The sequence below is a fragment of the Sciurus carolinensis genome, chromosome 11 (assembly GCF_902686445.1).
Source record: "Sciurus carolinensis chromosome 11, mSciCar1.2, whole genome shotgun sequence".
Taxonomy (NCBI): Eukaryota; Metazoa; Chordata; class Mammalia; order Rodentia; family Sciuridae; genus Sciurus; species Sciurus carolinensis.
This window is the reverse complement of record NC_062223.1, coordinates 1,896,381-1,917,471: the sequence shown is the minus strand read 5'-3', so window position 1 is coordinate 1,917,471 and position 21,091 is coordinate 1,896,381. Positions and strand designations below refer to the sequence as shown.

At 61.8% G+C, this 21,091-nt stretch overlaps 1 protein-coding gene across 14 annotated transcripts; it reads right to left on the bottom strand.

Moving 5' to 3' along the window:
* Positions 1–3,894: 3,894 nt before the first annotated feature.
* On the bottom strand, positions 3,895–20,209 carry Tnnt3 (troponin T3, fast skeletal type). 14 transcript variants are annotated; one of them, XM_047518858.1, is made up of 17 exons: positions 20,143–20,169; positions 17,464–17,497; positions 17,326–17,339; positions 16,833–16,850; positions 15,337–15,357; positions 15,145–15,162; positions 14,118–14,138; positions 13,913–13,927; positions 11,423–11,441; positions 9,054–9,099; positions 7,889–8,005; positions 7,736–7,813; positions 7,391–7,504; positions 7,194–7,303; positions 6,983–7,073; positions 5,468–5,508; positions 3,895–4,148 (listed from the first exon to the last, which is right to left on the bottom strand). In XM_047518858.1, exons 2-17 carry the CDS (start codon positions 17,478–17,480, stop codon positions 4,094–4,096), a joined length of 795 nt encoding a protein of 264 aa, XP_047374814.1. In that variant the 5' UTR covers positions 17,481–17,497; positions 20,143–20,169; the 3' UTR covers positions 3,895–4,093. The 14 variants fall into 14 exon arrangements, with proteins under 14 accessions (XP_047374814.1, XP_047374813.1, XP_047374816.1 ...); XM_047518857.1 differs by lacking the exon at positions 5,468–5,508 and adding an exon at positions 6,022–6,062 and having other exon boundaries at positions 20,143–20,158; XM_047518860.1 differs by lacking the exons at positions 5,468–5,508; positions 16,833–16,850 and adding an exon at positions 6,022–6,062 and having other exon boundaries at positions 20,143–20,209.
* Positions 20,210–21,091: the final 882 nt, after the last annotated feature.

The following is a 21,091-nucleotide window of genomic DNA, read 5'->3' as shown; positions in this document are numbered from 1 at the left end:
TTCCTCCGGGTGCCCTAGGTTCTCCAGGGCTATTGAACACTGCGTCCTCTGACCCAGCTTCTCTGCTTGTCCCCACCTGACCCGGGCAGCTGGCCCTCTCCTGGGCCTGCCAGTGCACCTTCTGTCAGCAGCTTTAGCAAAGGCTGTTCCAGCCCAGCCGGCAAGACCCCTCCACCCCGACCACCCATGTCGGGTGGGTCCCCTGCTCCTCCTGCCCCAGCTGACCCTGCCTGCTCACACAGGCCCTAGGCTTGAGTGGAGGCGTCCCCACTGCAAGGTCCTGCCTTGGGGTCCCTGGGCGAAACCTTCCGAGGGACTCTGGCTACCATCGCCAAAGTGCAGCACGCTACCAGGACCTGGGAGCGAGCTTAGGTGCAGCCTTAGAATGAGCCTAGGTACAGGTTTTCTCTAATGCCTTCCCATAAGCCATTGCTTGCCTTTCTTTAGAGCAGTTCTCAGTATCAGGGTTTATGCTCTCGATGGGTGTCCCCTTTGGACACCTGGCTGCAGGCCCAGGAGAGCTGCTCTGCTCTTTACCTCGTGCTCACGCAGCCTGACTAGACTGCTCGCTTCTGACAATTCAAACTCTGGACTCTCCCGGGTTTCCGTAAATGTTTATGCTGTTGTGAACAATGATTGCTCTTTTTCTTTCTTACCAGTGCTTTTTTAAAAATTCTCCTTTTGCTTGTCTCAAGCTGGAACTGGAACACCGGGCCCGAGCAAAGGAGCAGGAAGCTAACTTCCTGCCTCACTCTTGCTACCCAGGGAACCTTCTAGGCCCTGCCACAGAGGACCAGACTCACTGAGGAGCCAGGACCTCCCCTTGCATCCTGAACTGCCTGAGAATTTTCTTCATGGACGGTGGTGGAAGTCACCTTTGAATTCGTCTGTGGTGAAGGGGCAGAACGGGGCCGTGTGCATGGTGGTCTCAAATTCCACCACTAGCCACCCCAGCCCCGCGATTATCACTGTGTTTGCAGCCCAGAATCTCTCACGTCATGCACACGGTTGCTACACGGCCCCGTGTTCTGCATTGAGAGAACCCTCGCTCGGATTGTGAGCTTTGAAAACCACGGTGTTTTCCAGGGAGGCAATTTGCCTCTGGTTGGGCGTCTGCAGAACGAATCAGCCTCTCTGAGCTCCCCGTCGACCCGCGCCGCCCTGTGTTCCAGTCCTCCTGGGGACTGGCTCTGGGTGGCTGTCTCCTTTTCCTACATACCCCTCTCTGCCCTCTGCCACCCAGATGGCTCTTTCCTGACACCCTGTGTCTCCTCCTCTGCCTCGGTCACTAGGACCGTGCTGGCCCACCTGGCCTGTCCTTCCCAGACCCCCTTCTGACTTTGTGGATCTCCCGCTCTGATTCTGGGTCTTGTTCCCTCACTCTCTTCTCTGTTTCCTGCTTCTCTGGCTCCTGGTGTAGCTTTCGTTCATTTGCTTGTTTCTCAGGCTGGACGTGTCTCTGGTCACCACTGGAGGCCTTTCCTTGTCATGAGCAAGCTCCAAGGCCCAGGTGCCCAACGCCTCCCTCTTCCACGCCCCTGGACGCACAGTGCTCACAGCAAACTGTACGTGTCCAACAGAGACAGAGAGTCACCTCCGCGTGGCCTGGGCTCCTGCAGAGGGTGGGCGGTTGGCTGGCCGTGCGTGTTGTTTGGACCTGAGTTTGCTGTGGGTCCCAGGCTGAGGTCAGCCTTGTCAGCACTTTGGCCTGGAGGGGCCGCTCCGCCCGTCCTGCCGGCAGCTGGTTGTTCTGTCCCGCACGTCCTCCGCCTGCCTTGAGCTCACGCAGTTCAGGATCTGAATCCCTGCCAACCCCCAGAGCAGGCGCCCCGACCCACACGGCTGCCTGACTCCCCTCCAGCCCTGCCGTTCCTGCCTTCAGCGCGAGGAGGCAAGGCCGGCCCAGCGCCTCGTGGAGCCCAGCACCCTCCATGTCCCCACGGCCATGGTGGCTGGAGAGTGTCCAGTCCCACTTAGCTGCTCTACACCCACTGCGCGGAGACCTGTTGGGGCAGAGGGAGTGAGCTTGGGGACGTGCCATGCGGCGGGCACTGTACCCGAGGGCCAGGTGGCCGTGTGGTGCTGGACCTTGCACACGCAGGGTGTCCTGTGGCCGTGTGTGCTGAGGTGTGATGCAGGTGCTCCGCTTGGCCACGCCACAGTCGGCGTCAGCAAAGGGCCCTGCCCGGCCAGGGGCCAGACCCCCTGGCTCCCCGTGTCTGGTGGGGCCCTGCTCCACCCGCTCCAGGTGACCCAAGGGCTCACACGAGGTCTGGGCTTGAGCCTGTGTCCCCCTGCGAGGCCTGCCGCGGGGCCCGTGTCCCTGATGCCGAGCTGGGAAGGCCTCCGTGGGCTCTGATGGCCATGCCGACAGAGCTCTTTCAGTGGCGTGCACGCAGGGCTGTGGGTGTGTCACACAGCTGGGCCACGTCGCTGTGTGTGTGTGTGTGTGTGTGTTGGTACTCACACAGATGGGCCACGTCGCTGTGTGTGTGTGTGTGTGTGTGTGTGTGTGACACAGATGGGCCACGTCGCTGTGTGTGTGTGTGTGTGTGTGTGTGACACAGATGGGCCACGTCGCTGTGTGTGTGTGTGTTGGTGCTCACACAGATGGGCCACATCGCTGTGTGTGTGTGTGTGTCAGTGCACACAGATGGGTCACGTCGCTGTGTGTGTGTGTGTGGGTGTTGGTACTCACACGGATGGGCCACGTCGCTGTGTGTGTGTGTTGGTGCTCACACGGATGGGCCACGTCACTCTGTGTGTGTGTGTGTGTGTGTTGGTGCTCACACGGATGGGCCACGTCACTCTGTGTGTGTGTGTGTGTGTGTTGGTGCTCACACGGATGGGCCATGTCGCTGTGTGTGTGTGTGTTGGTGCTCACACGGATGGGCCACATCGCTGTGTGTGTGTGTGTGTGTTGGTGCTCACACGGATGGGCCACGTCGCTGTGTGTGTGTGTGTGTGTTGGTGCTCACACGGATGGGCCACGTCGCTCTGTGTGTTTGTGTGTGTGTGTGTGTGTGTTGGTGCTCACACGGATGGGCCACGTCGCTCTGTGTGTGTGTGTGTGTGTGTGTGTGTGTGTTGGTGCTCACACGGATGGGCCACGTCGCTCTGTGTGTGTGTGTGTGTGTGTGTTGGTGCTCACACGGATGGGCCATGTCCTGTGATGCTGCACACACGTGTGCTCGAGCTGTTGGGGTTCCCTTGTCCCTGGGGTCCCAGCCCCTGAGCTGCTGCAGCTGTGGACAGCCCTCTGTCCCCTGCAGGCACTCAGGACCCTGCCCTGAGCCTCCCGGAGAGGCCCTTCTGGACAAATGCCTTCCTCCATGAATACCTTGCTGTACGAGGCTCCACGTCTTGATCCAATTTACGTGATTTATATTTTCCGTAATTCTGTTTGGTCAGGACGTGGAGATTCATGGCACGGTCGTGCTCTGTGCTCTCTTGTGAGAGAGGCGCTGTGTGTTTCCCATATTGCTCTCTGGCTGGACGTGTGCCTCTCTGCATTCCTCGCCCTGGATGTGCTGAGCTCTGCAGAGAAGAGCTGGGGTCTCCCCCGCCCTCGGGGCGTCTGCAGCCTCCCCGCTGGCTGGCTGCCCTGCCCGACCTCCTCAGCAGTCATCCTGCCCCAGATGGTCCCGGGGCCGGCCCAGGTGGAGGGGCTCCTCTGGGGGCACAGCCCTGTGTGACGTGGCGGGCCCAGGAAGGGGACAGAGGGGCACCCGGGGGTGAAAGCCTGTGCTGGGCGGTGCCACCGCACGTCCTGGAGGTGCCCTGGGCCGGCACCCACGCGGCCACGGAGCCAGGCGGGCCCGGGAGCCCCCCAAGAGGCCGGCGCAGGCAGCCCCAGCCGCCTCCCTGCCCCCATGCACGACAGCACACATCGGCTGAGGGGGGTCTGCTGGCTTTATTCACAGGCCCCAGAGGGTGGGGACGGGGAGGGCAGAGACAAGGGGGTGCGCTAGTGTGGCCCCTCCACCCCCGGGGTCGTCCCGGGGCTCCGGAAGCAGCCTGGGCGTGAGTGCTGGAGCGACGGTCCCGGAGTGGCCAGGGCCCAGGGTCTCTGCCACAAGCCCTCGCGGCCCCTTCACTTCCAGCGCCCGCCGACCTTGCCCTTGGCCGTGGCGCCGGCCTTCTTGCTGCTGTGAACGGGAAGCGAGTGGTCTTCAGCAGAGCATCGGCTGGGCCCGGGCAGAGCAGGCCCGAGAGGCAGAGCCCCTCCTGCCTCAGCCCCAGGCCGGGCCCTCTGGACCTCTGTCCCTGGTCTCCCCATGCTGCTGCCCACAGGGCGAGGTTCTGGCCAGGCCCCGTGACCCGCCCACACCTCTTCCCCTCTGCACAGCACTGACTCACCTGTACCTGGCCTGGCCTGGGCCTGGGGCTCAGGGGCTTAGTGTGGTTAGCAGGGGTGGGCATGGGGCAGGGCCACCCTCTGCCATCCCTGCCCTGCCTGGGGGCTGCTGCACACAGACTCGGGCAGGGGGAGACTGTCTGGGCAGATGACCACTCTCCTCCCTGCACAGTCTGCCACTCCGGGTGGCAGTGGGGTGGCCGTCCTCAGGAGCCTGTCCTGAAGGCTCCAGGACCTTTGTGCACCAACGAGCCAGGAGGGCCGAGTGCTGGGTGGGGCTGCGGCAGGTGGGAGGACAGAGGGCCTGAGCCCCAGGAGGCTGGCCCCACAGCACGATTCCCCAGCCCTCACGCACACGCACACACACGCGTGTGCACACACATGCACATGCTTGCCTGTAACCACCAGGCCCACAGAACCGAGACCCTCCCTGGAGGAGGGGCCCGTATCTGGGAGCAGGAGGGAGCCTATGGGAGGAGGGGCCGACCCAGGACACGGGAACCCCCATGTCCCTCAGGGTGGACAGCCCACGGCCAGGCTTGGTGACAAGACCCTGTGGTGGCATGTCACTGTGGCCCCTGAGCACAGCCCCAGGGGTGGGAGCGTCTGTCGCCATGGAGCCCTGCACCCCATGGGGCGGGTGTCATGACCAAGGGCACTTTCCCGAGGAGCCAATGATTTCAGAGGGCCCGTGTCCCCCCAGTTCAGTCTCTGAATTCCCAGCCCGGTGGCCTTGGAGAGTGAGGCCCTCTGGACGTCCAGGCTGGCTGCGCAAGGCCCCCTGAAGCCCTCCCAGAGCCTCCCAGGCTGGGCCCTGGCTGCCCTCTTCCTGCCGACTGGTGCTGGGCAGCAGAGGGCATCCCCTCTGACCCTCTCTGGCACCCTCCTCCTGGGAGCACGTCCCCTCCCGTCTGCAGGCCCCTGGGCACAGGACCTGGACACGCTGGCAAGGGTCTCTGCTGGGTTAGTTTTGTTACTGCTCTGCTGAGGGCCGGCCACGACTGGCCCTGGTTCAGGGGCTGGCTGAAACGCCAGGCCTGAGTGGGCAGTGGCAGCAGGCCCCCTGGCCCCTGTGCCCAGTGCAGAGCAAGGGTGGGCCAGGCTACTCACTGCTTCTGGGCCTGGTCGATGCGGCTCCTGAGGGTGGTGATCTGCAAACAACACAGGCGACTTACTGCGCGGGGGACCTGGAGGCCCAGGCCACGGCGGCAGGGCTGTGGCTCCCTTGCTGGCTCCTGGCTCCTTCAGGAGGGCACCGTCTCGGCTCACCCTCGCTGGCCTGTGCCGGCCCTCGGTACCACACGCAGCAGCTCCAGAGCTGGCCACTTACCTTCCAACTACAGCAGGCCCTGGGTCCGCAGACCCTCCTTCCAGCCCTGACCCCTGACTGACCCTCCTGCTCCCAGCTACGGTGGCCCAGGCACCTGGTTCCCAAGCTCTTGGGAAGCTCAGGCCCTTCCTGGCCTGCCAGCGAGGGCGGCAGGCCAGCCTGGAGGCCGTGACTGAGGCAGGAGGAGGACTGGGGCGGGAAGGAGGGGCGGAGGCCACGAGGGCCAGCCTGCCTCCCACGCACTCGGCCACCCGGGCTTTGCCATGCGAGAGGAGCACCGTGCACCGCACACGCACGAGCCCAGCCTGGCCCGCAGCGGACTCTGGCTACTCACAACTTGGCCAGCATCTCCACTCTGGCCCGGAGGGTCATGATCTAGAAAGACCGAGATGGTTACAGTGCTGGGTGGGCGGCTGAGGCTTCAAGGCCCTGCGGAGTGCTGGGCTAGTCTGGAGATGGCCCTCAAGGCTCTGAGTCCCGGGAGAGCCAATGCGGGCAGTGTGTGTGGAGGCCACCACCCCTGGTTGAGTGGTGGACACTGAGGGCAGCTGCCAGGCCAGCCCTGGGCAGCCTGGAGGGGCAGAGATGCCGTCCTCCTGGGACCACTCAGGGCCTGGCTGGGCTGCGTCTGCCTCTGAGAGGCGAGGACAGGGAGGCGGCCTGCCCAGGGCTCCCGAGGAGCCAGGACGTGCAGGTTGTCTGTCCTGGTGTCTGCGGGAGATGGCCCTGCACGTGTCCTTCAGGCAAGAATGGCCCTCCCCGAGTGGATGCTGCAGGGGCGTTAGGGGTGGGGACGCAGGGGTGCGTGACGTCACTTTGGGGGGAAGCTCAAGGTCTCCATGCTTGCACTGGGCACATGGTCACCCAGGACAGGTGCCCTTCATGTGCCACGTGGGCCTCTGTGGGTGGGCCAGGCCTTGATGCCCCCACCCCAGGCAGCCTGCCTTTGACGTGGGCTCTGCCTTCGTGCCGGGGTCTCTGGGCCAAGGCTGCTCCACATTCGACCCCCAACAACTCCAGGCTGCCAGTCCCCCGAGGCCAGCGTCCCAGACTGTGAGCTCCCTGGCGGTAGCAGGAGTGCCTGCCACCCCTTGGCGCTGGGGACACAGACCCCTCGGGGGCCCTTGCGGCCCCCACTCATGCCAGCCCTACGCAGGGTCGCCTGTGCATCCAGAGGGCCTGGCTGATGCCTCAGGGTGCTGGGGGCTGCCCCAGGGGGTGGTCTCCAGCAACTGTCCCAGCTGGACCCAGTGGGCGAGACCCGGCGGGCCCTCGGCCAAGGTGCCTGGACTCACGTCATATTTCTGGCGTTTCAGCTTCTCCCCAAACTCAAACTTGTCAGTCTCCAGTTGGTACAGGGTGTCCCAGAGCTCCTTAGCCTTGTCCCTGGGGGTGGAAAAGAGGGCACTGGGTTGGGCTGCCTGGGGGCCTCCTCCGGGGCCCTGTGCCTCTTCAGGCCACCAGGAAGGGACCAGCCCGCCTGGGCCTCGCGACCGGGCCTCCCACCTCAGCTTGTCGTCACTGAGGTGGTCGATGTTGAGGGGCTTGCGTCTCTCTGCCAGGATCTTCTTCTTCATCTCACGGGCCGTTTGCTTCTTGCCTCTCTTCTGGTCAGCCTGAAGAGGACACGTGGCCTCAGGAGGGGCTGGTGCGCCAGATGGCCTCCCGGACTCCGCCCCTCCCTGACTCCACCCCGGCCGCACCTTGGCCAGGTAGCTGCTGTAGTTGGCGCCCATGGAGGACAGGGCCTTCTTCTTCTTCAGGTCGTCCTCGGCTCTCCTCTTGGCATCCTCCTCCTCTCTCCGGGCCTTCTCCTCCTGTGGAGGCCACATCCCCAGGACCCTCAGGTGCAGGGCCAGGGCTGCTCTCTCCAGGCCGGCTTCAAGGACCCCGCCCCCCAACCCGTGGTCTTGGAACTTGCTGGAAGGAACCTCCAGGGTTAGTGTTTTAGCTGGGCAGGGGCTTCACTCATGGCTCTGACCATTGGCCCACCCAGCATGAGCTCTGGCCCAAAACCCTGGGGATAAGGGGCCTGGTGCCCTGCTCACCGCCAGTCGGTTCTGACGCTCACGCTCCTTCTCTGCACGGATCCTCTGCTGCTCAGCCCTCTCTGCCCGGCGCTTCTCCTGTGGCCCAGAAGCAGGTCAGCCCAGCCTTGCCACCTCCGCCCTCCCGTGCGCCCACCCTGCGGCCACACTCACGATCCTCTCTTTGAGAGCGATCAGCTCCTCCTCCTCCTTCTTCCGGGCTTCAAAGTGGCTGTCGATGAGGGCTTGCAGCTCCATGAGGTCTTTGTTCTGGCGCTTCTTCTGGATGTCCTGTGGGCAGCAGGGACTGGGCTGTCACCTGCCTCCCCAGCCTGGCTCCCACCCGGGAAAGTGACACCTTTGCCCCAAAGAAGCCCTGCCTCCTGGACACCATGACAACTGTCTTTCCTGCCATGACTCCACAGCTGCTGCCCTCTTGGGGCTACGGGTGGTTGATCCCCAAGCCTCAGGGTTGGGATGTTGCCCTTCCTGGAGTTGAGCCCAGGCTTTGCTCTGCTGTGAGGTCAGTAGCATCCCTGGGATGGACTGACCCTGTCAACATGCTCAGAGATTCCTTTCATGGGCTGAGCCTAGGGGAGAGAGTGAGACATGTATATTCGTTGCATGAACAGACGAATGGGTGTAGATAGAAGGAAAGATAGGTAAGTGGGTGGATGAATGATAGAAGGATGAATAAAGAGATGGATAGATAGATGATTGGAGAATGGATGGAGTTTGATGGATGACGGATGACAGATGAATGGGTGGGTGAATGTATAGAAGGTAGATGGATAGATGGATGGATGAGTGAGTGGACAAGTGGGTGGATGGATGGATGAATGGAGAGATGAATGGATGAGTGATGAATAGACAAGTGTGTGAATGGATGGGTATATTCATGAATAGGTAGATAGATGATGGATGGATTCATGGACTAATGGAAGGAAGGATGGATGGATGATGGATGAAGGGGTGAAAAGATGGATGGATTGAGGATGGATGGACAGATGGATGGATGGGTAGATGGATGGACTGGTGGATGGATGGACAGATGGATGGATGGGTAGATGGATGGACGGGTGGATGGATGGATGGGTGATGGATGGATGATGAATGGATGATAAATGGATAGATGAGTGGATACATTGATGAACAGATGGGGGAGAAGGGAAGAGGGTGTGTGTTCTGGGAGTGTCCTGTGGTCCAGGACTGACTTCTGGAAGCCTTGCCTGGAGCCAGGAAGCCCTGGCTGTGCTGCTTGAGAGGAGAGGATCAGAGGCCTACCCTGGAGCTCAATGGCTAGGATTTGGGGGGTTTTATTTGGGTCCCATAAACTTACATCGAAGTCTACTTTCTCCCCTTCCGGGATCTTAGGAGCAGTGAGTCTGAGGAAGAGAGAGAATCTGGTGAGCAAGGATAGCTGAGACCCCACCCAAGGGCATTAGCCTGTCCTGGCCCCTCTGTCCCCCCGACCTGGTGCACTTGCATGCTGGTTGCTGGCCGAGGACACTGTGCCTGGCAGTGCATTCACCTGAACTTTGTTCTCATCAGACCTGTAACCCCCATGCCCAGTGCCTGACCCCTTGGAGAAGGCCTCCACCATCTCCAGTTCCCTGGGCTTTGCCAGTTGTTTCTCCCAAATCTCCAGAAAGGGCACCTCAGTTTCTTTCTAAAATAAATTAGCAAATGCAACTGGTCCCGTCAGGAGGCAGGGTGGCCCCTGCAGGCCCTCTAGGAACAGGGACTGAAATCCACCTCTGTGGTTGGGACCGGCCATGGAGGAGACCCTTCCCGTTTTCCTGGCCACTCTTTAATCTTTCTTTCTGGGGCCCAAGGAAGGGAAGAGGCGTTCTGAAAGGAAGGAGCCCCCATCCACCGGCCACACAGCCCCCTCCTCCACCAATATGTTCCAGATGGAGCAGAGAGTTGAGACAAGGGCTTTTTCAAACAACCACAGAGGAAAGTGGAGCGAGTGTCGATCAAACGCTGGAGCGGGAAGGGATTTTCTAAGCTTGGAAGCATCAGAAGTTCCCTCCAAGGGAGAGATGTGCAGATGGCTCCATGCAAATGAAAAACTTATGTATGTGCGAAGAGGCAACCGCGGGGAGCCAGGGGAAGGAGCCCAGACTAAGAAAATATTTTCAGCAAATACAGAGAAGACTTATATCCTTATGCAAACTGATGATTGAGAAAACATAGAGACGTGTCCACTGCGAGATGAATGAGCAGAGGGCACAAACTACTGACTCTCAGCGAAGAAAGACAACCCCTCACAGACGGGAAAGGCGGGCCCTCGCGCCACCAGAGGAATGCGAAGGAAAACAACCGTGGGATGCCGTTCGCCATCCATCAAGGGCGAGCGCGGAGGCAGAGGGAGGCAGCCTGGGCCTCGGGTGAGGAGGGTGTGGGACACAGACGGCTCACATCCCACGGCGGAGGCCGGCTTGGCCAGGCCCTCGTGGAGAGCAAGTTGGCACTGGACAGCGCAGTCTTGAGAACGCGCACTCTGACCCAGGAATCCCAGTTCTGGGAATGTGGCCTAGGGAAATAGCCATGAAGACGGAAAACGCGTCCACCCGGCGTCACTAACGATAGCGAAGGACTGGGGAGCCGGCAGCAGGGCACGGGCAGGAAAACCACCGTTCATCCAATTGGGGGAATATTACGTGGCCATTCAAAATATTTAAGAAGACTATATAAAAACATGGAAAAATACTTATGAATAGTGCTAAATTTTAAAAAAAGCAGAATTCAAGGCTGTATAGACAGTCTGATGTTTGAAAAACAGCAAGAGTTGAGATCTTTTTTTCCAAGTCCTTTGCATGGAAAAAGAGTAGGAAGAAATAAGTATTTTTATTTCTTTCTGTTCCTTTCCACAGTCTGGCGGGCTGGTGGGTGGGTAGGAGAATTATGGATGAATTTCTTTTTCTTCGTTTGACTTTTATGTATTTTCCAAATTTTCTTTAATAAGGTGTTTTATTTTCATAATGAAAACACAAACTATTTTCTAAAATGAGAAAATATCTTGTGTTCTGGCATTACTTTATTTAAAATTGCCGAAAAATACAGCGCAGAGACTGGGAACAGCTAGTCAAACCCTTCATGCGTCTTTACCCTCCTGAGACTCTGCGAAGCCCCCACAGGGCACAAACCTGAAGTCCCGCCTCCCGCAGAGTGAGGGGCAGGCAGGGCTGCTCGGAGGGGGCCCCAGGGGTTGAGCAGAAAGGGCCGCGGGCTGACCAGTCCCCCCAAAGCCAGGAAGTCAGAGTGGGATTCAAAAAAAAGCCCACAAAAGGAAGGCAAGACCCTCCCTAAAAGCAGGATTCCTGAGCGGCCTGCACAGAGTGCCCTGCAGTAAGCTGAGTGGACACAGTCTCTCTGACATGGGTCTCTGGGCGAGACCTCCTTCCACATCCCACCACGTCCACTCTCATGTCCATTTGTGCACCTGGAGCCCAGCAGAGCTGGGCACAGCAGGGCTGAGCAGGCAGCCTGGGTCCCCTGCAGCTGCCCCTCCCTCGGCCGCTGCCCCCTCCTGCAGGCCTGCGCCCACAACCTGGGCAGAGTTGCAGCCTCCTGTTCTGTCTCCCGGGCGGCCTCAGTCCCCGTGGCCTTGAGCACTGGGACTTTTCCTCCCGCACAGACCCAGGCCTCCCGCCCGGGGCCATGAGCCTCCTCTGCTCCAGCCCACCCGGACGCCATACTCACTGGGGTCTTGGCTTCCTCTCTGGTCACACAGCACCAGTGCGGGGAGGGGGAGAGAAAGAGACCCGGTGAGAGGAGGCGCCTTACTGCCAACAGGGACCCACAAGGACAGGTTCTTCCTGTGCTCTGGCCTGTGGGCACCACCTGCCTCTCCAGCTGAGCCCACCCCTCAGCCCCCCACTTCAGGTCTACAAGAGTCCCTGGGCCCTGAGAAAGTCTGGGGTGCAGGATGAAGGGAAGAGGGAGGAACTGCAGCTGGAGGACTGAGACCAGGCGGGCGACTAGAGGCGGGAGCTGTGGGTCTGAGGCTGGCCCCTGACTGCCACCTCTGCAGGCAGAAGCTCGCCCGGCACCCTAGCCCCATGGTGGACGCCGCACAAAGCAGATCGGCTCTGTGGCCCAGGACCCGTGCGCGACACCAAGAGGACAGGTGGGCAGGCAGACGGGCGGCGGGAAAGGGTTGGAGAGCCAGAGAGCAGGCAGGTCCCAGGGGACCCGTGAAGTGGGGTGCAGCGGGGAGCTGGCGGGCCCTTCCCTTCCCCGTCCTCCCGCTCCTCCACAGCATCTTCGTGGGTAGGCAAAAGCACACATGCAAGAGAAAAGCCAGGCAGCTGGGGCGGGGCAGCACTGGACGATGCCAGCAGGATAGCAGGAGTGGGCAGCCCGTGCCACACCCCCCAGGAGCACCCCGCTGCAGCCAGAGCACAGCTGTCCAGGGCATGGAAAGACTGGGTGCCGTGGAGACCGTGCCTGGGAAGGGCCGATGCAGGGAGCTGCGGGGAATCCACTCAGCGGGCCCTGCTGGCCTCTAACCCTCTCGACCTGGGACGGGGCTGGGCACAGCCTCTTGACCCTCTCCCTTCGAGGCCAGTTGTGTTGGGCTGGAAGCCAGCGGGTCAGGAACCATCAGGTTGATGTCTGCATGCCTGTACGGTTATCTACTCTAATCCCTGCATCCTGCCCACCTACATCAAGAAGGTCTTCTGGCCCCCACAGTGGTCACAAGGGCTTTCTCACTGGGCCTCCTGGCCCCTGTGAGCCTGCGCTCTGTCCCTTAGAGGCTTCTCCCCTGGAATCTGGAATGGGCCTCTCCGTGACACCCACTCCTTACTCTCCCCCAGCTACCTCTAGGCCCTGCCTAGTGGGGGCTGCTTCCTTTGGGGGTGTCCACCCCAGCCCACTCTGGGGAGTCCCGGCAGGGCCTGGCCTGGTACAGAGGGGGCCCATGGCTGGTCTGCATGGCCCTGCCTGTCAGACCCACAGGGCCTGGCTGAGCAAGCATCTCTGGCCAGCAGCCATCCCCATTTGGGACTGGGTGGGGGTCCTGCCCCGCCACTGGACAGGGCATGTGCTTAGTGGAGTCCATGTTATGTGCTCCCCAGTTCGTGACCACAGAGTTGCCCAGGGACACTGCAGGAAGTGGACCCTGCAGTGTGGCTTGACTCTGCAAGTGGCCTCATGCCACCCTTCCCAAGGCCTGTGCAAGTGGGGCTCCTGGTGAGGCATGTGGGAGCAGCCCTCCCGGGGCCAGGGGCAGGGGAGCTGAGCCACAGGACAGCCCCCGCCCAAGCAGCAACACTCCCGTGTGGCGCTAACTCCTGTTCCTCCAACTCCGTCCCTCCTGCATGTTCATCGTGGGCCTGAGCCTGGTAGCCCTGAGTCCAACAGGCTGGCTCCAGGGCACCATTGTCCTGTGTGGCCTGCGAGTCCACCCCAGTCCCTCTCCTAGTGTGTCCAGGTGACCTCTCTGGGGCAGGGAAGGCAAGTGTGGGGGTCCCAGGCCAAGCCGGAAAGCCCCGAGCCCAACGAGGCAGCGTGTGGCTGGAGAGAAGCCCCCCAGCTGGCCCTGACCGGGATCTGCAGCTCCGCCCGGCACAGCCAGCCCTGCTGCAGGGAGGGCAGGCCCTGGGCCCCTCTCACCTGCCGGGGTGTGTCTGGCCCTGGCCCAGGCAATGGGTGGGATGCTGGGGCCTGACAATTGCTCATTTGCACGCAGGGCCCCCGGCTGTTCCAGGTCCCTGACGTCCCCACCTTGGACCTCAGCCTGGTGTTCTGCTTCACCCCACTTGCCCTTCCACCCTCCCTTCTGCCTCACCCCTCCTTACTTTCCCCCTCTGACTTCCTATCTGTAGCAGGGTGGAAGCCACCTACCCTACCCCTCCTCCTCTGCTCTTCTCCACTCTACCTGGTGAATCCAGAGGGTCCCAGTGGATCCCAGCACCTTCCTCCCAAGGTCTGCTTCACACCTTCCACTTTCCTGCTGGTAGCCCAGGAAGGACTTCACGGCCCCTGCCCCTGAACCCTCTGCAGAAGGACACGGGGAGCTGCACCTGTCTCTACTCCCACCTGAGCCAAACTTCAGGGCTGACAGTCCTACTCCAGCTAGTCAAAGGCCAGAGGCTCAGTCCAAGGTGGGGAACTTCAGGAGGGGTGCTGGGGGCCAGGGGCAGAGGAGGAAGGGGCAGCTCTGATTGGCTGGAGCACGAGGCCTACCTTCTTGGACCTCCTCTGGAAGCAGCACCAGGCAGCACCGATGTGGGGAGAGAGGGAGGAGAGACCTCTGTGAGTCCAGGGCAGGCGGGGCCAAGTGGCCGCAGACAGCAGGACCAGGGTGGGGGGTCGGCCCCCGGCTTCCCGCTGGCCCTGCTCCTGCACACACTCACACACGGCCACGTGGCTCTGAAGTCATGTCACATACCTGGTTCATGAACTTCAGGGGCTAAGGAGCACCACAGAACAAGAGGCAAACGGCAGGTCAGAGGCCAAAGGAGAGGGGTCCGAGGTTAAGTGGGAGCAGCCCGTCGCCAAGGCCGAGGGGGCGCATGCGGGGCGAGCAAGACACGGGCTGCGGTTAGCCTGGGTGCTGTCCCACCCAGCCCTTCATCCCCCAGCACCTGCAGCCCACTCAGAATCAGGGAGCAGGGAGGCCAGGAGGCCCGGGCCCACCTGTGGCCCACCCTGTCTCAAGAACAGAGAAACTGAGCCTGGGGAGTCCTGGCCACCCCGTGCAGTCCATCCCAGGGGGCTGTCATGGTGGGCTCCCCCGTCTTTGCCCTGCCCCTCCTGTCTGTCTTGGGCCCCAGAGTGTTCAGGCCTGTGGCCCAGCAATGGCCCCAGGGGCCGACCAGGCAGGCTGCAGTCCAGGGAAGCAGGACAAGGGAAGGGCACACACCCGGGAGGCCCTGTCTGCTGCATCCTGATCACTAGATGCGAATGCCCCTTGGCTGCCCTGCCTGGCCCAGACCCCATGAAGGCTGGGGTGGAGGCCTCTGCCAGGGTCTCCTTGCCTCAGGCCAGGCTGCAGGGCCTCTGCCCGTGTAGGCCCTCTCTCCTGACCCCTGAGCTCTCCTGAGCTCTGGCCTCAGGTCCTGGCCTGGCCGCGGGGTCAGAGGCTGCCCCCATGGTGGCGCTCATGTTCCCCTGGATCAGAGGGCTCAGTCCATGCTGGTCCCCATGTCCCCACTGATCCTCAGACCAGCTGGCTCCAGCTGAGCAGCACGAGGTCCCAAAAACAGGGACTTGGGAGGCCCTGGCTGTGCTGGCCCTGGGGCCTCTTGGGGTCCTGCACCCTCTCTGTCAAGCATTGGCCTTGGTTAGTGGGTTACTGGGGGCCACATGTGGGGCCCCTTGGCTGGCTGGTGCCTCACTGCCCGCCTCCCCACCCCACCTGGGCTCCAGCCAGGCCCCGGGCCCCGCATGGGGACCAGAAGTCCGTGTCCTCCTACCTTCCTCATGGACTTCTGCTGTGGAGGAGTGCCAGGGAGCGCAGGGGGGCGGGGAGGAGAGAGGACAGAATTAGACAGGAGAAGTCCGCAAGTCCTCAGAGGCGGGGGCCAGGCGCTGACCCAGCGGGGAGGCGAGCGAGCCAGGGCCACCGTGAGGGTGGGACAGGTGGGCAAGAAGACTGGACCACTTACCTTCTTCCTCCTGGGCCTCTTCTGAGGGCGGAGAAGCCGAGAGCAGGAGGGAGCGGGGAGAGAAGGAACAGGACAGTCATTAGAGGGAAGAGGCAAGAGGGGCTAGGAGACTGGCCTGCAGCGGGAGGAGCACAGAGGGCTCTCCTGGCCGGGGCAAGAAGGAGGTGGTCGCTCCTGCATTTCTGGCCCCAGTTGCTGGCCATGGTGAGCAGGGCCCCCTAGATAATCAGGCACCCAGATGCTGTGCATGCCCGGCCTGGCTGGGGCTTGGCCTGGGCCTTCTCTGCAGCAGGGATCAGCCCCCCTCCACTCCCCACTCGGGCCTGGCCTTCGTGTCTCTAGGGAGGCGTTTGTGCATGGAGAGGCTCTGGCTATGTCTTGCTTTGCAGGGGACAGAACTTCCGTGCATTGAGAAAACCTGTGTGCGTGGCCTGTGGGACAGGGAAGGTCCCTGTCTCGGGGCTGCCTGGAGGAAGCCTGGCACCAGGAGCCTTTGAGGAACACGTTGCAGGAGACCCTCCTGGGGCATCCCCAGCAGAGGGCAGCTCCCAGGGCCGCATTTCCACTCAGAAAGGAGCTTGCCACCTCTTCGGCAGAAAAAGAAACGTTTTGCTCATGTTGTTAAGGTAGCGAGTGTTTTCAAAATATTTTCAAAACATAACACCAGAAGACCTCGCCGGATAGCCCTGCCTGCTAAAGCCGCGTGAAAGCCGCCCCAGGTGAGGGTGCCAGGATCCTCAGCAGCGCCCGCTGGGCCTGGGAAGCGCCACGGCCCACCGCTCCCAGGTGCGCCCGCACCCAGTGATCCCGCCCGCCCACGCTTGCCTGGGCTCGACAGAGCCAGGGAGGTGTCTCCGAGTCTGCCCCAGGGTACAGGGGTGGGGGGTATGGAGAGATGCTGAGAGACAGAGACAGGGAGTCAGAGAGAGAGCGCGAGAGACAGGGACAGATGCTGAGGAAGAAAGAGATGGAGGGAAACAGAGATAGGGAGACAGAAAGACAACAGGACAGAGAGAGACTGAGGGAGAGAGACAGAGACCGGGAAGATGCTGGGAGAGACGGGGTAGAGAGACACACGGGAGGAGCTGAGAGATGTCAGAGGTGGCAGCCGTGTGCCCAGCCCTGATAGTAATGGGTGAGAGTTTTAATGACCAGGCCCCGGTCAACTCCACACACTGTGCACCAAGGAACACACGGCATTCATAAGCAATTAGAGTGTCCATTAATCGGTGGGAATGATGGGGGGTTAATGATGATTTGATTAATGACAAAGTCATTAACCATTAACTAAGTGATGCATTAATCATTAAACAAGTTAATGATTAATGGTAATGGTTAATGGTGAATTAATGGTGAGGAAGATGAACAGTTAATTGATGAGCCGAGGAGGACCCCAGGTCCCAGAGAGATGGAGGCCTTCACCAAGCAGCAGGGAAGGGCTCTGTTAAGAGGAAGGCCTGATCTGGGACTGGGGCCTCCAGGGCTGCCGGGATTACCTTCCTCTTCGTACTGCTCTGCATTGGAGTAGAACAAAAGAGAGGAGTCATGTTAGCAGGGGCCAGCCGCTTGTCCTAAAGTCCAGCCGCTCCTGCTGGCCAAGCATAAGGGCCAGGGGTGGTGGGGGACCAAAGAAGGCTGTCTCGCAGTGGAACAGAAAACAGCATGGCCACAGGCTGATGCTGGAGGCCCCGGATACATGTCCGATCACGGCCACGAGACCAGACCTCGAGCTCCGCAGGGCCACACAGCCCCCAACAAGTTGGCCAGTGGAGCAGATTGACATGTGACCACCTCTTAGAGGCCAGGGAGGCCAGAAGCACAGGGCCACTTCCAGAGGGGCTGCTCTGAAACCCACCTTGTAGCAGATCTGGGACTTTCACGCCCGGGGTTCCCCAGGGACTTATGGCATCCAGGGTGAACCCCTCCCCAGTAGAGACTACTCTGTCTAGAGGTAGACGTATAGAGAGGGAGAAAATGGCTGGTACTCACCCTCCACCTGCTCACTGCAGAGGCCAGGGAGGGAGCGAGGGAGAGAGAGAAAGGGAGGTGAGGTGGGCGGCCTGGCCGGGCCTGCGCTCAAGCCCCCCACACCCCGGGCAGGCCGACGCAGCAGGCGGTGCTACTCACACTTCCTCGTCAGACATGGTGGCGTCGGTTGCTTCTGGTGGAGGAGAGGGGGAGAGTTAGGAGCAGCCTCGTTCAGAAGCAGGGGCTTCTCGGAGCTGGGGTGGAAAGGGGGCCCCTGTGGACAGGGTGAGAGCCAGCCCGTGGTCCTTGGGCGGGTCTGCCTTGGCGCATGGCCCCGTTAAGCCCTCCTCGCCCTCCCCCAGACCCAGACCCTGCTCCTTCCTGCCCTGGCTCAGCCTGGAGCTTGGAATCCGGCAGCTGGCTGGGCGTCCACTCCTCCCTGGGCAGACACCCCTCTCCACGGCACCCCAAAGAGTGTCTCGGGATGCTGGGAAGGTCTGGCTGATTTGAGCTAAAATCTGCTTCTTGGTGGCCTCTGCCACTGCCTAGGTTGGGGGCCTCCCTGGGACCCCCAAGATGACTGAACCTGGCTCTCCAGATGGGCAATAGGGATCTTCTCTGGCTTGCCTAATCCGTGGTCCCCCTGGGAGTCCCTCTTGCCAGTGTGAGTCCCAAGCTCCCTTCCAGGCCACATGTCCTCCTGGAGGAAGGAGCTCCCCTCCTCCTAATCAGAGTGCACAAGTGGCCTGTCCCCTCGTCTGGCCTCTTCTTCAACAGATGGAGACCGTCCCTGGCTCCCTGGGCTTCAGGAATGGGAGCTGATGCCCAGCTTCCCAGGCGCACAGAGCATCCTGAATCAGTGCCCGTGCAGAACTGGCCACAGGTGTCCAGGTGCAGCCAGCACGAGGCCGGCAAGTGCAGGGCCTGTCTTCTGTGAGCTGGCCCCTGCACACACCCACGGGGCCTGGGAGTGCTCTGACGGCAGGGTCAGGCTGGCCCCGGGGCTGAGAAACAGAGCCGTCAGCACACCGCGGCTCGCTGGAAGGGCTGGTTATGGGAACCTGCCTAAGAAAGCACCACGCATCTGCGAGCCGGCCTCTGCGGCTCGCTGCTGAGGTGGGAGCTGTGCCGAGCCCCCTGTGGGGAACACAGGTTTCCCAGAGTGCCTTCACCTCTAAGCAAAGTTAGCGGACATGTGTTTCCAGAATCCTCGTCCAGGCCCTGGGCACCCAGCTTCCTCTCAGACTCCTGCCCTGGACTCTGGGCCCCCCTGGATAGGCAGCCTGTGGGAGTGGTACTCCTCTGGCCAGGCCCTGCCAGGCCCCCAGCAGCCCCTCTGGCTTCTCCACATCCTTGGACTGCCCACTCCTCAGGTCCAGGACTAACTGCCCCGCCTCTTGCCAGTGCCCCTCTGTGGGGAGGGAGGGTCAGGGAGGGGCTGTGATGGTGGGCCCCTGCTGTGACCACCTCTGACCCAGCAGGGTCAACACCTGTCAGTGCCGAGGGAGGGGCGGTGACCACACCCAGGGAGCTAAGTACAAGGGGCAGTGGCAGCTGACACGTCCAGAAATAGACACCGAAATCGGCAAGACGCCTCTGCCCAGAAACCCAAGACAGTGCCCGGGTGAGAGGGCGGCCCTCCTCATGCCCAGTCTCTGGCTGGACACCTGCGAGGGCTCCTTCCAAGGTGAGGTGGCAAGAGTCCACTCTACGGGGGGAGCTGAGGCTGAGGCTCCTCCTCAGGAGCCTGAGGCCCACGGCCCCCTCGTGCCCCCGCCTATGGTCTGTGTCACTGTCCTGGGTCGCAGCTGGGGAGAGCGAGGTGGGGATGGGGATGGCATTTCAACAGCTGAGGGGGGACCAGTTGTCCAGTTTCATGTTCCACCTCAGGACAGGGTATGAAAATAGCCTGTCAGGTCAAGTTCCTTGGGGACACATGCCATCTTTCCCTCCTTGGAAGTTGGTGACAAGACCCGAGGGGGGGGCAGGAGGCCCTGCCAGTTCCTTGCAGTGGGACCACGCCCATGCCCCGCTTTGGGCCCTGCTCCTTTGTGGCCAGCCTCACCTTGTCCCCTTCTCCTGGATGCCCAAGAACCTCTAGAAAGCTCCAAAGGACCTGAAGGGCAAGGGTACCCAGCCAGAGGGTTTCAGAGGCTTAGGCCAAAGGGGGCTGGCGGGGGCCTCCTGGGAGCCCGGGCTTTTCCCAGCCAAGAATGAGACTGGACATGACCTTTCTGGGCAGGAGTGTCCAGACCCTGCCTGGAGCCTGGACCCTGTCCATTTCTGACCTGGGCTCCGGAGGGCTGCCAGGGCGTCTCCCTGTGGCTTCCTCCTTGAGAAGACTTGAGGTAGTTCCTGCCCCGCTGTGGTCTACAAAGTGGCAGGACCAGAAGCAGGGGCCCTTCAAGGCAGAGGCCCTGGGGATCTCAGGGAAGTCACTGTGCCCCTCCCTGGGCCACGCACAGAAAGCCCAGCTGTGGGCAGTCCAGGCCCCTCGAGCCTCGTCCCTCATCTCTGGGCTCCAGCTGTGAGTGGCCCTTGACCTCAGGGCTCTGGAGACCCTCCCCACCTCCACACCCTGTGCTCTGGCTTGAGCCCAGGTCTCCTGCACCACCCTGAGCTCAGAGAACACCCAGGCACAACATCAGGATCCGAGAGAGACCGGTGCTGGGTGGCCACCAGGGTCCTGGCCACCATGCTTCCAGCTGAGGTGTGGGCAGTACGCTGGCCAAGGACCTCAGCCCCCAGGTCCTGCATCTCCTTGGATGCTGGGGGGGCCCAGTCCCAGTGCAGGAGGCACTGACCCCTGCCGAGAGGGTGGCTCGCTCTTGTACCCACCTGTGGTCAAGCCTGAGAAGGACAGGAACTCCCCGTGGACAGGACCAGCCCAGGCACTGCCTCCCGGCTGCACGCTCGTGTTATAGCAGCATCTGAGCTTTCCCAGCAGCCCATTGGCCAGCGGCTGGGCAGCCGGGACGAGGGGGGCCGGGTGTGCCCATGCGGTCCCCTTACCAAGTATAGGAATGGCCAGGGAAGGAGGCAGAGGCGGCGAGGACAAGGAGACAGGGTCCCGCCTGCCCAGGAAGGTGTCAGCTGCTATTTTTACCACCCTGGGGCAGGCACATTCTTGATGGGCTGTGGAGGGGAGGAGGAAGGAGCTGGCTGTCCTTGGCCGGACTGGTGTGGGGTCCTCAGAGCTGAGCCCCAAGTCCCCCAGCACCCGCCCTCTGACTGAGGCACCGTGTGGAGGCTCGTACTTTGTCCAGCCGGGGGTCTGCACGCCAGGGCTCCGTTACCCGGCGTGGCACCTGGCCGGGCCCCACCCCCTCCACCAGAGGAGCAGCAAGCCCCCCACATCTGAGGGCCTCCACTCAGCCAGACCTACTTCTCTGCGAGGACGCTACTGGGGAATGCAGAATAAACAGGCAGAAGTAGTGACCTGAGCCCGGCGGTGGCTCTGTCCATGGTCCATAGCATCTCCTCCAGCAGGGGCTTCCTCCCAAGGTGGGCCAGGCCTCTGCTGTTGGCCTGGGGACTCTCTGTTCAGGGGCCCAGACCGTGGAGACTTTCTCTCCCTGGGGCCCCCCTGCAGGGTTTAGCTCTGGGCCCCCTGGCCCATGTGCCCATGGAGGCTAACCTTGCTTTCCTCAGGACCCCAGGGGGCCCCATCCAACCAACAGACACATCTCATGGGCCTCCCATTGCCCCCATGCTTACTAGGGAGGCCACATGCCCCTGTGGTCCTGCCCCTTGGGTTGGGGAAACTGAGGCACGGGGTGGAAGGAGG